The 15,041-nt window shown below is 39.7% G+C and overlaps 1 protein-coding gene and 1 long non-coding RNA gene across 2 annotated transcripts; one reads left to right on the plus strand and one right to left on the minus strand.

Annotated features, from left to right (window-relative positions):
• Positions 1–3,799: 3,799 nt before the first annotated feature.
• Positions 3,800–5,276, plus strand: rassf11 (Ras association domain family member 11). The gene is made up of 2 exons (XM_074680849.1): positions 3,800–3,902; positions 3,988–5,276. The coding sequence occupies exons 1-2, from the start codon at positions 3,800–3,802 to the stop codon at positions 5,274–5,276; spliced, it is 1,392 nt and encodes a 463-aa protein (XP_074536950.1).
• A 6,621-nt stretch (positions 5,277–11,897) lies between these two features.
• Positions 11,898–14,712, minus strand: LOC141799946 (uncharacterized). Its single transcript, XR_012599272.1, has 3 exons — positions 14,259–14,712; positions 12,645–12,766; positions 11,898–12,216 (listed from the first exon to the last, which is right to left on the minus strand). It is a non-coding gene; the product is annotated as an uncharacterized LOC141799946 (long non-coding RNA).
• Between the last annotated feature and the right edge of the window lie 329 nt (positions 14,713–15,041).

The raw sequence follows: 15,041 nt of genomic DNA on the forward strand, positions 1-15,041 counted from the left end.
TGTAGACAAAGAGACGGGTATGTGTGTGTCAGAGAACTCGTATTATATAACACCCTGATAGCTGCACAAGCTGCTCTGTGCATGGAAGGTGGGGTTTAGGTGGGTGCATGAGCTGCACTGCAAATGGAGGCAAAATTTTCCTGATGGGAAAAACATAAAATCAGTTTGAAATTGTCAAAAGTTTATTTTACTCTAAGAGAAATCCTTGAGACAAGCTCCACTGGAGCTTTGTTTGCTGCATTTAACATGAGTTTTGCACCATTAGCACCTGAAATAAGTTTCATATTTCAAAAATAAAGCCAAGCTATGGTATATTGTCACCAAAGAAACAGCAACAACACCATGTCATGTGTTTACTTTTCAGTCGTGATTAAGATGTCCTTTCTCGATCACGGGTGTAGCAGTAGTTGTTGTTGCTTTTACTAATGGGATCGCAAAGATTCAAGAAGCAGTTTGAAACAAATCTTTGCTTGACCCAATTTGTTTGATCTCAAGACTGTTGCATTTCCAGCATGATAAAATTTATGATGACATCCTAAAGCAATGATTTTTTTTGTGCATTAGTGGAGTGTTGCAAGAGCTATCTGCACAATGAATGGCAATAAATTAGTTAAACAAGATTAAAATAACACTGGAAGGTGATCCCGTGCAGTGGTTTCCAAAAAAGAGGGGCTGTGGACCCTGCAGGGTCTTGAAAAGGATATGTTATTTGCTTCAAAAGTTTCAACAGCAGATCCACCTCCACTCTTCTTCCCACTTGGTATAGCTCCTTTTCTTATAATAGCGCTCAATTTAAAATTAAGTATTTCTCTGTTATTGTTTAATGGAAAATAGAATATAGATATTATAAGTAAGAAAAAGAGAAAAAGTATTAAAGCCAAAGTATACTGTGAAATATATCCAAACGGTCATGAATTTACCACTGGTGCAGCTGTTTTTAGACCTGGGTGTTCCTCTTTATCTCAAACAGGAAAAATGATCACAATCTGACCATGAACGTGTAAACATGCTGAACTTGTAAACTCTGCAACAGAAAGCAACAACTGTTGGGTATTTTCCTCAATGTGTTTTTGCATCAGAGTATTTATTTTTTACCAGAATGAAATCACATAGATTTTATTTCAAACTCTTGAAGGAGAATTTAACTGGCCGTGAAAGAGACTGACGTAGTTATAGTTCCTGAGGGTTAAAAACATGTTTCTTATTGCCTTACAAAAATAGACCATCGTAAATTCAGTCGTTTTTAACCATCAGCTTTAATATACACCTTCCACACTTTCATGATGAGATTTTTGTTTGTTTATTTGTGTCAGTAAACACTACCTTCACGTGAACACAGCAAGATAAGTGAAGAAATAACTCTCCACTTTTTGTCCACAGGGAGCACCAAAATTAACAAAACTTAATTTTTCTCTCAGGAAAATGATTTTCTTTTCGATATCTTGTTTTTTAAATTTATTCAAGTGACCAATCTGGCTTTTCAAGTGTCAAAACAACCTCAGCAACAACAACCTCCACAATTTTCCCCATGTGCAAACAGGGCACATTCTCCAGTTGCTGTCAGTCAGAGGTGAAGCTGGTGGAGGGGCTGAGGTTTCAGATTTCTTAGCACATGCTCTAAAAACCAGTAAATGAAATAAACTGGTTAAAAAAAACAGCAAGGAAGGGCTAAACACAACCAAATACCTCAGAGACCAGAAGCCGGTCAGAGGAGCACCTGTTGTAATTTGGTAGAGTCTGACAGTCCTGGTGGTGATGATGAGAGTAATGTGAGACGGGGAACTTGGACTCTGTGCTCTCGCCTGTGTAAACCACATGTCCAGCTGCTGATAATCTCTCCGGTTCATGGTGAGGAACAGTCTGATCTGTCTGGACCAGGAAAAAGAAATTCTTCACAGAGCAGTTCATTCATTTCAGCCAAACGTGATGCTTTTATTTCAGAGGTTCAAGTTCATAATCATAAGAAAAGTATGTTATCTGCACAAGACACTGTGCAGTGGAGTTTCTTTGGACTACCTAAACACAAGATTTTTGACAGATCATTATAAAAACAAGCTATATCTCACTAAAGACATACAGTCCATTATTTTTATTTCCTTTGGCTGAACGAACTGACCGCTCGTTTCTAACCTGATCTCCAGTTGTACCATGGGAGGAACTTTGACATTAAGGATCACATTCCCTAAAAATAGCCGGCTTGTTAAGTGTCTACAAGCTGCACAGCTTCTCAAGATGTTACACAAGTGAAGGTGGTAAAGTCTGCAATGTCATCAGAGCATTTTTTATCCCAACACACAACAAAAAGCCATAACTTCAGGGTCAGATGTACTTTTTATGTGAATATTATACATATGAGGCAAAGTGGATGGTTTTGGTTTCTGGTTTGTTTTTTGTTTTCTATTTGTGGTGAGATACTCCTGAGATTCTTGCACCTAAGGAAGCAGTTTTTTGGCACTTAAAGCAGAAATTCATCGGTAAATGAAACTGAAAAAATATTAGGAGCTTAATACGCCATACTTGTGTAGTTTCTTCAAATGAGAATGGTAAATAATTTTGTTACTTTACAAACAATTCCAGTGACTTTTTTTCTTTAAATATCCAGAAAAAAAGACATTTTTTTAAACTTGTCTGGTGAATGTGGCTCAAACTAAGTCTATTAAGACAAGGTTGACTAAAATAAGACACAAACACACTGCAAAAAACTGAAATCTTATCAAGTGTTCTTGTCTTTTTTTTAAGTAAAAATTGTCTTATTATACTCGATATGAGCCACTTTCAACTTATCAATCCAGAAAAATGAGATCAGAGTACAAAAATGAGGTTTGAATCGCTTGTAACCAGTAAAAAAAATCTGCCAATGGAACAAGAAAAAATTGCTTGAAAATTTCATTGAGACTAGAACAATGTCTTAATACAAGGAACTTTTCTCTTGTTCCATTGGCAGATTTTTTTTACTGGTTACGAGCAATTCAGACCGCATTTTTGTCCTTAAATAACTTTAAACAAGACATTTTTTTGGATTGGTCATGTGAATTTGGCTCATATTGAGTCCAAAAAGGAATTTTCTACTGAAACAAAGACAAAAACACTTGATAAGATTTCAGTTTTTGCAGTGCACTTGCTCAAACTTCTGTTTTTGCAGTGTGGTTACATCCACCTTCACTAACTATTCTTTTAATTTTGAACTCAGGTTTTTTGGGGGAAAGAAAAAAGACGGCTTGGGGGTGTAACACCTCACAGTTTAGTTTCAGTGCACAGAGCCAGAATCTTGACTTTGGTGTGCCTCATCTCTCTGCTCACTTCTCTATGTGGCTGATGCACTTATTTTTCAAGTGACTCATACAACCCCACTTCAAAATAAACAACTATCCCTTTAAAGCCATACATCTGAGAACTGATGCTGACAGACAAACCGTCTCCTGTTTCCCCATTTGGTTTATCCCTGCCATACAATTTCATATAAACTGAGATAAAACAGATTATATTTGTTATCTCAGTGTAAATGGAAACACTGAGAGATGGGTGGGATCATAATCTGTCCTCCAGTTGTAAATACCTTCAGGAATTTTAATCGGTCTTAATTGCCTCAGTGCTCCTCCCAACATGATTGTTGTTCCTCAGGAGCAGAGAGGTCTGAGCATCTGTACGGAGAGGACTCAAAGGTAGGTGCTTCATGTGGTTTTTAAGGAAATTTAGATTGTTTTTAAATTTTATAAAAGTAATGTCTTTTCAAAGCTATTGTCACATTCAATATTTGTTGAGCTGACTTGATTCTTCTTGAACTGAATATCAGGGTACAATGGAAGTAAAGGTGTCAGTGGATGGTATCCTACGTGTCGTCTGTGGTGTCACAGAAGAAACAACATGCCAAGATGTGGTCGTAGTGTTGGCTCAAGCTCTGGGTATGTAAAACATTTCTGTGACCCTGCAGAGTTATAAGTTTATATCCCATCATTCAGACAGTTCCTCTGTTTTCTCCATCTTCAGGCCAACCTGGACGCTACACGCTTCGGGAGAAATTCAAAGACTTTGAGCGATGCATGACGCCCAATGAACACCTTCTGGAGACTCTACGAAAATACGGAGAGCAAGCCAAAGAGGTCCAACTCATGCTGCTCCACAACGGGCCCCCAGTCCTGGATGACATGATTAAGACCAAAGTTGGCAGGTACCAGCCCTGCCCACCCCTGAGGAGAAAGGATGCTGGCCCAAGGATGAGGCGAGGGAGCAGTTCGCTCAGTTTGCATCGTCAAAGTTTGCCACCTTTGTCCTGCCAGAGACATGAGGTAGATCAGCAAAAAGAGGAGCTGAAAAGACCCAAAAGAAAGTCTCTGACGCTCATGGAGGAGGCCTGGGAGTGGCTGGAGAGTCTGGGGAGAGGCAAAGTCTACAGTACTGCTGGGGAAAAGGAAAACAGTAAGAGATCCGACAAAAAGAATCAGGCCTCCTTGAACGTCTTACTCGCAGTTGACAAAGAAAACTCAAGTCAAAGCAGCAGAAGTAAAATCAGAGGTCAGAAGAGTTTAAACTCAGACTTAGATCATCAAACATCCTGCTGCATGGGAAGTCCAACGAGAGGGAAAGAAAGCAAACACTCCAAGAAAACTCAGGACACAAGATCAGATGAGGTGTTGAACCCCAGACGTGCTGCAGCTGAAGACGAGAAAGCAAAACTCAGAGAAACAATCGTTCATCAGCTCGGATATCTGCAGGATCTTCAGGCCCAGATAGCACACGTAGACAAGCTGATTTTTGAGCTTGAGGGAAGACAGAAGGTCAAACAAGCTGACCAAGAAGCCGAGCAGAGACTGGTTGAAGAGGAGATGGAGCAGATCCAGTTTTGGGAGAATGAACTAAAGGCAGAGGAAAGCTTCGAGAGAGACTTGCAGCGTCAGTTCCTTGAGATGAGGGCGAAGGCTGTGGAGTGTAAGGCCAAACTGGAGGAGCACAAGCGGCGCATGGATGGACTGGACTTTTTTGCACCATATGAGCACTTAGAGACGGTTTCAGAAGCTGCTACTGAGCCTTCAGTGCAACAATCTGATCCTCGAGTAAATGTAAATACAAACAGGAAGTTTCCACCCAGAGAGGACTCAAACCCTCCTCACGCTCTAGTTGCACCAAGTCAGATAAAGGAGCGACGGCCCACAGGACCCACTGAGCTGAGGGAGTGGTGGACGCGCTGGTCTGAAGCCCAGAGTTCGCAGTCACAGGTTATAAAGAAGAAGGTGCACCGCTCTGAGCTCACCATATATTTGGGCAGCACCAAGGTCTAGAATCAATCACCACAGGTCACAAATAATTTAACATAATAACATGAAAACACTATTTTCCTCCAGATGCAGGACACAGATCCTCTCAGTTGAGCTTTCATTGTAACTTTTCTTTTATCTATTTCTTTGTGTTTACATTCTTTTTAATACAGCAACAAGTATGTTGATGTGCTCCCGATTTCAAATTGGCCCAGTCTGTGCTTTGCTTCTACTACATCAAAGGGAGCCCCCTGCTGGTTTATGATGGAACGCCAAGTGACCCATGGGGTGAGTCACAACATGGAATTAACAGACATCTGTGAGGCTGCAGAAAATGTCGCTTTCACATTTGATTAAAACAAAAACGTTCTTTTCTAAACAACATAACATGAATTAAGATCACATTCAAGTAAATGACTGCTCTGTGAAATTCAGAAAATGTTAAGTTCGACTTTAAATGAGATATTAAACTTCCTACCTTGGCACCAAGTATTTCACCTGAGTGACTCTTGTTAAGTCATCTGCGTTTTTAAATGAAGAGTAAAGTGAATCACAGAGCAACTTTACCTCCAAATAAGCTTTTAATGACTTTTTGTTTCAGACCCTAGACTGTACCTAAGACCGGATCTTTCCGAAATGCCAGGTGCACAAGAGAAGAGATGATCAAAAAAGGTTTTGAACTCTTGCAGACTAACATGTAAAATCATAAATTCAATCTGCTGACAGGGAGTTGACATACCACACAGATCTATAAAGCGAATGAGGTGGGCTTATTTAAATCAAATCAAATCTTGTCGTATCTTTGAGTTATATTTTACTCATATTTATTGATCGGTGTCTGAAATATTGTGATGTCATCTCTATCTTGAGTTGTGAAATGCATCAGTGTAGTATTCATTCAGTCATTCAGAATTTTGGTTAAAGTGTTAAACTGTTCTGAGTGTTCTCTGTAATTAAACAAAATTAATATTTTAAAGTCCAGAGTCGAGGACCTTGACTTCTTGTAGTGCAAATGTGAGACCTTTCAGTGTCATTTTAAAAGTTATTGCTCTTCAGAAATTAATTTTTTTTGCAGGGAACTGAATGATTTACCACCCTAGAGTCTTGTTACTGGAAGAACCTTTTCATTTTTAGTTTAACAGACTGTGTTTTAGTTATGCAAGTTTGTGTTTTGTATTGCCACCAAGACTAAGTGTAAAGCATCTTTACAACAAGGACTTAAAGTGCATCATTGATCCAGAATAGAGCTGTGCAATTAATCCCAATTTTAATGCCATCCCTGTGTGCATCTGCAGAAGAAACTATACAGGTCTTGTGGACATAGTAGTATCTATGCCCAGGGGCGAAAATCCCTTTTCATTGTTGGGGGTGGGGGGGGCAATAAACAGAAAAATTTCAGAGATTGATTCGGGGGGGCATAAAAATAAATGCTTTATTTTTTGCTGTGTTGTTTTATGTTGTGATACAAAACAGTGACTGCAATTGTGTCATCGTTCCTTATAAGTCCAATGTTCAACATCTAAGTCAAAGTCATAACTACTTTATTTTTAAATCAATAAATCTAGGATAGAACATAAGGCTCTAATAAATAATGGCCTACATCAATGAACTCATAAATCTGGATAATATCTCACTAGAGACATCTTAAATAGTTTCATATTTGTGTCATGAATGAGAGGATGAGGATGTCAGCCTGTCACCTGTCTGTCTTATCTGTCACAGCATCATAAAGGAGAGGCTGTTTGCCAGCCAGCAGCAAACGGTGTGATAATTAACTTATAAGTTGTTCAGTGTTTTAATGCACTAAATCGCGATCCTTGGCGCTCTGTAGTCTGTGTCTGTGTGTGTGCACCACATCAGGCAGAAAGCTTAATCAGTGTCTGTGTTTATTTAAAGCATACTGTCAGACTTTGGATAAAGGAGTTGACATTTGCTTTTCATTTTCTCTGTGTCTGTCGAACAAGTGAAGTTAGAATTGTTAAGTCTTTCAATGAAGGCTACTTATTTAACCGCGATCCTCCGCTCTGTCTGTGCGTCTGTATTTGTGTGCGTGTGTGTGTGCGGCGGCAGCATCCGTGCCGGGAGAAGGAGGATGGATCAAACCACTGTGAGGATCGCGAGGGGAGGGGTATATATATATATATATATATATATATATATATATATATATATATATATGTTTTTTTTTGTTGTTGTTTTGTTTTTTTTTTAGTATTTTTGCCCATACTTAAAGGGCAAATCCGTTTTTTTTTGACACCTGGACCTTATTTATAGGTGTGTGCATGCTCATATACTCACTCAGACAAACATCGTGCAGCTCGGAGTCCTTCAGAAGTTATTTAGATCCAGCTGATTTTAGCCGCACTTAGCGGGGGCCACGGCAAGGGAGCTTCAGCGCGGGACATAATCTCTGCAAAATCGCTCATTTCGGCTATATTTTTTCATCCATCGCTATCCATCGTTATCACAAACACACTCCTCTCCTGTTGCCATAGGCGAACACTGTCCACAAGCGCACCACCAGTTCGCATTGAGTCGTGGACGTGCTCCTGTTTGTTGTTCTCGAGCCAGCTCTTTGTCTCTCTCCCTGCATCCTTTCATGGAGCTCCTCGTCCTGTACTCAGGCTCAAATCGATAAGGAGAACCGTCAAACTCGAAGTCGTAGTCTGAAGACGGTAGACAAGCTGACTTTATGATAACACTGGCAATGGATGAAAAAATATAGCCGAAATGAGCGGTTTTGCAGAGATTATGTCCCGCACTGAAGCTCCCTTGCCATAGCCCCCACTAAGTGCGGCTAAAATCTGTTGGATCTAAATAACTTCTGAAGGACTCCGAGCTGCACGATGTTTGTCTGAGTGAGTATATGAGCATGCACACACCTATAAATAAGGTCCAGGTGTAAAAAAAAACGGAGTTGCCCTTTAACCTTCATGTGTTTTGGGTGGTATAAAGAGGCGTTTTAAGCTGTTAACCTTGTGGCATATGTAGTTTTCTGTGCACTCACTGAGTAAACGACTCAGTAACTCAAAAATATCAGGCTACAAATAATACTGATTAAAGAGCCGTTCAGGAGCTGAAAGATCCAGCTCTTCTTTGGGGGATGAGCAAAAATAACTGTCTCTTTTAAAAGAGCTGAATTTCCCCATATTAGTTGAGATCGAGCAGACAGGAATTGTTTTACCCTGTCCACCGTCCATCATCTTTGGCTGCTCTTCTTTGGCCTGGTTCAAAAGGAACTTTTTAATATTTCCTACATATTACAGCAAAACTAACAGTGAGTTATTTCCATAATGAACCTGGTTTAGAAAAAAACTATGTTCATTATCTTCATCCATTATTTCAGAAAACAAGAGATCCTTCAGTGTTTGAATTCTGATTAAGAGTCAGATTGAACTGAACAAAGCTTTTTTTCAGCATCTTCAACCACAACAGACACATCTTAATACAAAACAATCACTTCAAGATGAGGAAAAATAGAAAATACAATAAAACAGTCAAAGAATCAAATATTTTTCAACGCCATTTGTTATTTTAAGCTGTGAAATGTTAAAGAAAAATATATTTTTAAAGCAGAATTATTGTTTTGTTTGTTTGTTTGTTTGTTTGTTTTTATTTGCATGACACACATTTCAAAACATTTAAACATTTAACAACAGAGGTATTTGGGAAATGTAATGCTGTCTATGCCTCATCAAATGTTTTCATATAAAGAGACACAGACAACCTACAACAGACATGGGGGCCAGTTAAAGGGGGGACAAAGGGGGTTCAGGTTAATGCACACATAGAGGAGGGCTGAGGGGCTGGATGGTCCTGAGTCAGGTCCTCACTGACCATCAGTGGAGGTTCTCCTCTTTCTTTGAAAAAGTCCCAGGAACCTTCTGGTCTTTGATCTTTTTGGAGCTGCCTGGGCTCCCTGGGTGACCTGGGCTGCTTCAGATGCTTTGGCTAGCTCAGGTACCTGACCATCCAGGACCTGTGAACTGTCCTCCACGCTGGTGGTTTGTGTCTCTTGGTCCTCCCCATAGACTGTAAAAAAAATGGACGAAGCGTCGCTGACGTCACCCGTGCGTTCTGAGACACGATTTTGAAGCCAATCCATGGCTGCGGCCATCATGGAAATGCAGCCTTCCGGTGGAGCCAGGCTCCGGTTCAGAGGCGGAGTCTGGGCGGGCTGAATTGTGGTTGGGCGATGAAACCGCGCCCATTTAGTTCGACGCTACGGCTAAGCTACGCTAAATGCTACTTAGCGGAGCTAACGTAAGCTAACCGGCAACTAACCGGCAATCCCCTTCGTCTCCGAACCTCCGCACCCTTTGATCGCACTTTTTGAGGTAAGTTGAGCCAAAACTTTAGAAAAGTTGTGAGAAACTGTCATCTTGTATTTCAATATACAATTTTATTATTTAAACATGCAAGTTATTTCTCAGTGTACAAGTATAGTAAAAAATGATGACGGTAATTAGATGTTATCCTGACCATATACTTATCCTGACCATACTCCTAGCTTGAAAAATTACTACATTACTATTTTAAAGTATGTTTCAGTGTCTACATTACTTATCAAATGGTTAATATCAAAAAATTCAAATTATCAAAATCACATTGATATGTGTTTGATTTGGGTACCGCTGGGTGATAATTACATAAAGTTTAGGTAGAGAAGTATTTGTAATTATACGGTGCTTGTGCATGCTCTTTTTTAAAGTTCATTGGGGGAGCATAATATTTAATAAGATGAAAGTTATGAGACTAAATAAGGAAGTACATCATACTGCAATGGATTTAATATTATACAGTTGTGGTTTTGCCACAAAGGAGTCCAAAGACTGTGTAAAACTGGTACTCAAATAGCAAAAAGTATGGTAATTTCTTGGACATGACAGTTAAAAAAATCTCTTTCTTAACATATATATTTTTACTTTCCCTTATACACCTAAGGAACAAGCCATGACTGCCTGCCCTCCAAACACGATCCCTGTGGATTTTGAACCACCTGTGACACCTGCAGCAACCTGGGATGAAAGATGACCTCCAGCAGCTCCGTGTCCAGCACCCAGACATGAAAATAATTTTGTGTGGCATCACCCAGAGATGCCAGTGGAACGTTAAAACTAAGCAAAGATGGAAAAGAGCAGAAAATTTATAAATAGTGGTGTGCTTCTTGAGCACCCTCACATTAGACATGACAGCCCCGGACTATTTTTGAGGGATGGAGTTATTTCACACCAAGCGGAAATTATAAAATACATTAGCACAGTGTCTTAAAAACACAGTGAACTGTCTCTGCCTTTGAAGCTGGTCTTCAGGAACTTTTTATTTGATAGTCCATCACTTTCATTTCAAATGTTGAGTTTCAGGTAAATTTTTAAAAGAATCCAAAGCCATAACACTGTTTTTTTTCTGTGGTTTTTCAACTTTCCAAAACTGTTTTCATGTTCGTGTCTGTATCTGTTCCTGACACAGTATGGATTGCAGACCTAACTGGCAGGCTTCGTGAGACTCTCACTGACAGCTAGTGTGCTGGGTTCCAGTCTGCAGTCAGTCTTAACCAGACTTCTAAAGAAGTGACACTCTTAGCGCATGTACATGGACTTCATTTTTTAAGACTTTTTGTTTCCAAGCCAGTGTGTTGAAGTAATTTTTTTAAAGTTTGTGTTAGTCTGAACAGTTTTGTATCTTGTTACGACAGTTTTGAAATATGTTTGCACTGAATAAATTATTGTTATGTTTGAAACACTTTGTGTTAATTACTGACAGCAAGTTTTGGGCTTCAGATACCCTCAAAAGCATGAACCTTTAACTAATTCACTCATTGAAGAGGCTTTATTAACACAAAGCTTTTCTGAGACGGAACATTAATAAGAAAATTTTTTATTTCTGTTTGGAGTGAGTTACTTTTCTATACAGAATAACTAATGACTATTGCCCCCAAATTGTAAGTTAGGTTTAAAGACAGCCCTTTTTTTAACAACATTCTGATCAAAGTCAATATTCAAAAGGAATAATGCATTGGAAAAATATGTGCACTAACAGCACAAGTAAAACAGTGGATGAGGTGCTGGATAAACTGTCTCAGATCAAGAATAAGATACCTGCCTGCTGCACATAGTTTTTAAGCTCAAATAATAATAATACGTGTAATAATAGTGTCCTTCCACCCACTCACAGGCATTGTCTGGCTGTGATAATGGGAATTTAGTAACAATCAGATATTGGATCCAACTGTAAGCAATTCTATCAACCTGATTTGTGTTTGTGGACACTTTCACAGTTCTGCCACTTGGCCGCAGTATTTTTCCCACTCACCACCGTTTTGGACATACTCACCTGTACATCAGGTAACACAGCGCACCTGAGGACCCAGTTGCAGCTCATCTGCGGTCAGACCTGTTTTTAAACCAGACTGTACAAAAACTTTCCCTTTTCCCTTACAGTACTGTTGCCTTGTTTTGAAATTTTATCTGTTTAAGTTTCTTTCATCCAAAGACATTTCTGGCCTTTTTTTAGCTGGGCTTGGGTCCAAACAACACTTCTTACTATCACATTACAACACTAACTATACATTTCTCATAAATTGACAGCAATGCATGAGATGATTTTAAGAAAAATGAAGGAGGCCCATTGAGTTTTGAAAAAGTCTTTAGTTAGCAAATACCCCTGATTACAACAGAATTTTAATTAGTTATCCATTAAGTCAATACATCTACTAACAGTCAGCATTGAGTCTTGAACCCCCACAAGTTTACCTAAAAAGTATGATTAGTTTAACAAGCCAAAAGGAAATACTAATACTACCTTCTTAAACACTTTCAATTGGATCAAGGAGAGCAGTTTAAGGGTTTTATTTCACAAGATGTATGTTGATCCAAAGTCCAGAGATCCAGATCCACAGAGGATGTCACAGAGGGAGCTAGGCAGTGTGGACGAAGGGCGACAGGGCAGGAGCTTGAAGGAGGCACTGGAGGTTAAACACAGACACACAGGGTAGGTCACAGGTAAAATCACGGAAATTAACTTCAGAAAGTTTTGCAGTCACTAATATCATCGACACTGAAAATGCTGCAACTACTAACAAAGCATTCAAGTCACTTAGAGGCTTGGTTTCAATTATGAATCATGCTTCATTCGTCACTCTCATCTGAAAAAAAGATATTTCTAGAATAAATGTCAGAGATTTTATGTATAAAAGCAATTACTCTTCCATTACCTCTCTATAACAAAAAAAACTCCCCACAAATGACTGGTTTGATAAGTATTTGTACACTGACAATTACACTATAAAACATGCTCATCTTCATTTATGCCTTAGTTTTGATATAGTGTGTATAAGTTAGAATTTAGTTTTGGGTATCACTTAATCAGTTTACACCAATAAGGTCTCTGTACCCTGGAGTCAGAGCTGAAGTGACAACTTTCAACGTGTTCACTGCACAAGCGAGAGGCCTCGTTGGGAGTCCAGTTGTCTCTTCTCATGTTGATCACCCACTGGTTCAGCCTGTCTGGATCACCTAGGGGAAAATTGACAAGTGCATCAAAATACAGGCAAGCTGACCTTAATCACATGTCTATTGACAATTACAGCTGGGATTTTGTATTTTGGATGTTTCACAATGACTTCATTTTATTTCAAGATATCTCTCCTGCAATCAAAATAGTGTTGTAAATTCTACTGTAATCACATGAGAGTTGAGAAATGAGATTCCAACATGCAGTGTTAGACCTGAATCTTGTAATGCAGTTGCACCTTGCTACTGGCGCACAGTAGTCACTGAAGTCAGCAGCTATTTAAAGTCATTTTCCTCAAAATGAAATGGTTTTTTTGGTGGGACTGCATATCAGCCTGTCTATATCATGCCATTCTTCTTAGTGCATGGGATTTGATTTTGATGAAATATATGTTGCACAAAGTTAAAGAAAATGTGTGCATATATGTTAACATGTTTTGAATAGCATAATAGAAAGAAATAATTATTCATCGATTAACCAAAACATTTATACATTTAGTTCATGCCCTTTTATGCTAAATACCTAGACACATGTACTTCACTGGCGTAGACATGTCTGTAACTTTTTGAAAAGATCACATATTTGAAAAAAATCAATGAAAACACATTTTTTCAAAGCCCAAGGAGAATTTTAAAGATAATGAAAAAAGTCTGGGCACTGGCTTTCATATTTTGCACACCTGAGGGTTAAGCTGTACTCAGAGAATAGATATTGTCCCCTTCGTTGTAGTGAGATGTCCTGCTTTCACAATGTATCCTACTTGGAGTTCACTGCAGTCATCTATTTTGCTCTCTGTCTATCTGTCGAACAAAACTTACCTACAGGCACAGATAATAGCTGAAGAACACAGCACACACTATCTGTACATACTGTTTAGTCTGTTTTTAAGAGCCTCTCTTATGGCCTCTCCCTAGTTTTAACAAATACAGCACAAAGTATTTCAAGGCTATTGTAGTGTAATTAAAACACAACGTAGCCTCATGGACTGTAAATCACGTACCAATATATCCTCAGATTCTCATAATGAAAGCTATTGAATTATGGCATTATACTTTTCAGGAATTTAAAATATACAGATCGATCAGTCGGTCCGTGTTCTTCGTTGATAATTTTTTTTGTTAGACAAATCGACGCTCACAGTACCAGATTAATGATCATGTGGTGGACTTGAAATTATCTCACTCGGTAGCTTTGCACTTCACATTTTAACAACCGCGAAAAATTAATTATTCTACATTTAAATCCGAACACATGCCAGTATGCTTTTCTATCATAGGTTTCCATTAGCACTGCCCGCATGTGTGACTTGATCGGCAATTAAAAGCGATCCAAAGCCACAGGGTTAGCTGGCTAACAAGCTCAAGTCATAAGCCGTGGGCCGTGAGCAGTCTACGGCATAGGCGTAGAGCTGCTAGCCGCTCGGTTCGGCTCCGGTCTACGTGCTAACACCTGCTAATAACGTAACACAAAAAATATAGAAAACGAATTACTCACCGGGAAAGCTGCTGCACCGACTTCTTGGACGGTCTGTCAGTACATTCCAAGGCACAGCAGGATACTTTTGGATTCATTTATGATGAAAACAGTTCAAGCTCAACTACACGATCTGTAACCTAGCCTCCGAGCCAAAAAGCTAATAGACGCTCGCTTGTCAGTCAAGTCAACCACGCCCTCATCTATCCAAATATGGTAAAAGTCGATAAACGTGGATATAATCAAAAGGAAAATATCAGAAAAAAATTCACCCCCCTCACAGTGTGTGCCGATGGTTATGTCAACTTTTAAGACCCAAGCCGTTTGTTGAACCAGGCTGTAAATATGCTTTTTGATGCCGTAAAAGTCCGTTTTTTTGGCTGGGGGTCTATGTAACTTCCGGTCTTTCTGCAGCCAGCCTCAAGCGGCGTCTCGACGAACAGCGGCTTTTAGCACTTCCGCATAGGCTTCATTTCTACGAACCGGATGTTGCCCCTTGGTCCTCCCTCACTGGAGTCTGCTGGAGTCTGCTGATAGAGTCCAGGAGAGAGGCCTTCTCCTGCTGCCACAGGGCCTGTTGTTTCTCAGCATCCTCGCAGGCTTGTTTCAGAGAGGCCTTCAACCTGGAGGTTTCTGTCTGCTCTATGAGGAGCCGTGACCTGTCCATCTCCCTCTGGCATTTCTGGGTCACCAGCTCCATTTGGGCCTGTTGCAGCTCCTCTGACTTCCTGTGACTCTCCTCTCTGTGTTTTTCCAGGAGCTTGGATCTTTCCTCAGCCCACTGGTGCTTGAGCTTCTCCAGGT

Source organism: Halichoeres trimaculatus, unplaced genomic scaffold, assembly GCF_033239565.1.
Source record: "Halichoeres trimaculatus isolate MK-OKI-2021-1 unplaced genomic scaffold, fHalTri1.1 fHalTri1_scaffold_11, whole genome shotgun sequence".
NCBI classification, from domain to species: Eukaryota; Metazoa; Chordata; class Actinopteri; order Labriformes; family Labridae; genus Halichoeres; species Halichoeres trimaculatus.

Bases quoted from the DNA above. Each gene is read 5' to 3' on its own strand.
- rassf11 (XM_074680849.1), top strand. From the start codon at position 3,800: ATGGAAGTAAAGGTGTCAGTGGATGGTATCCTACGTGTCGTCTGTGGT. The intron at 3,903-3,987 runs GTATGTAAAACA...CTCCATCTTCAG, and splicing joins AGTGTTGGCTCAAGCTCTGG to GCCAACCTGGACGCTACACG.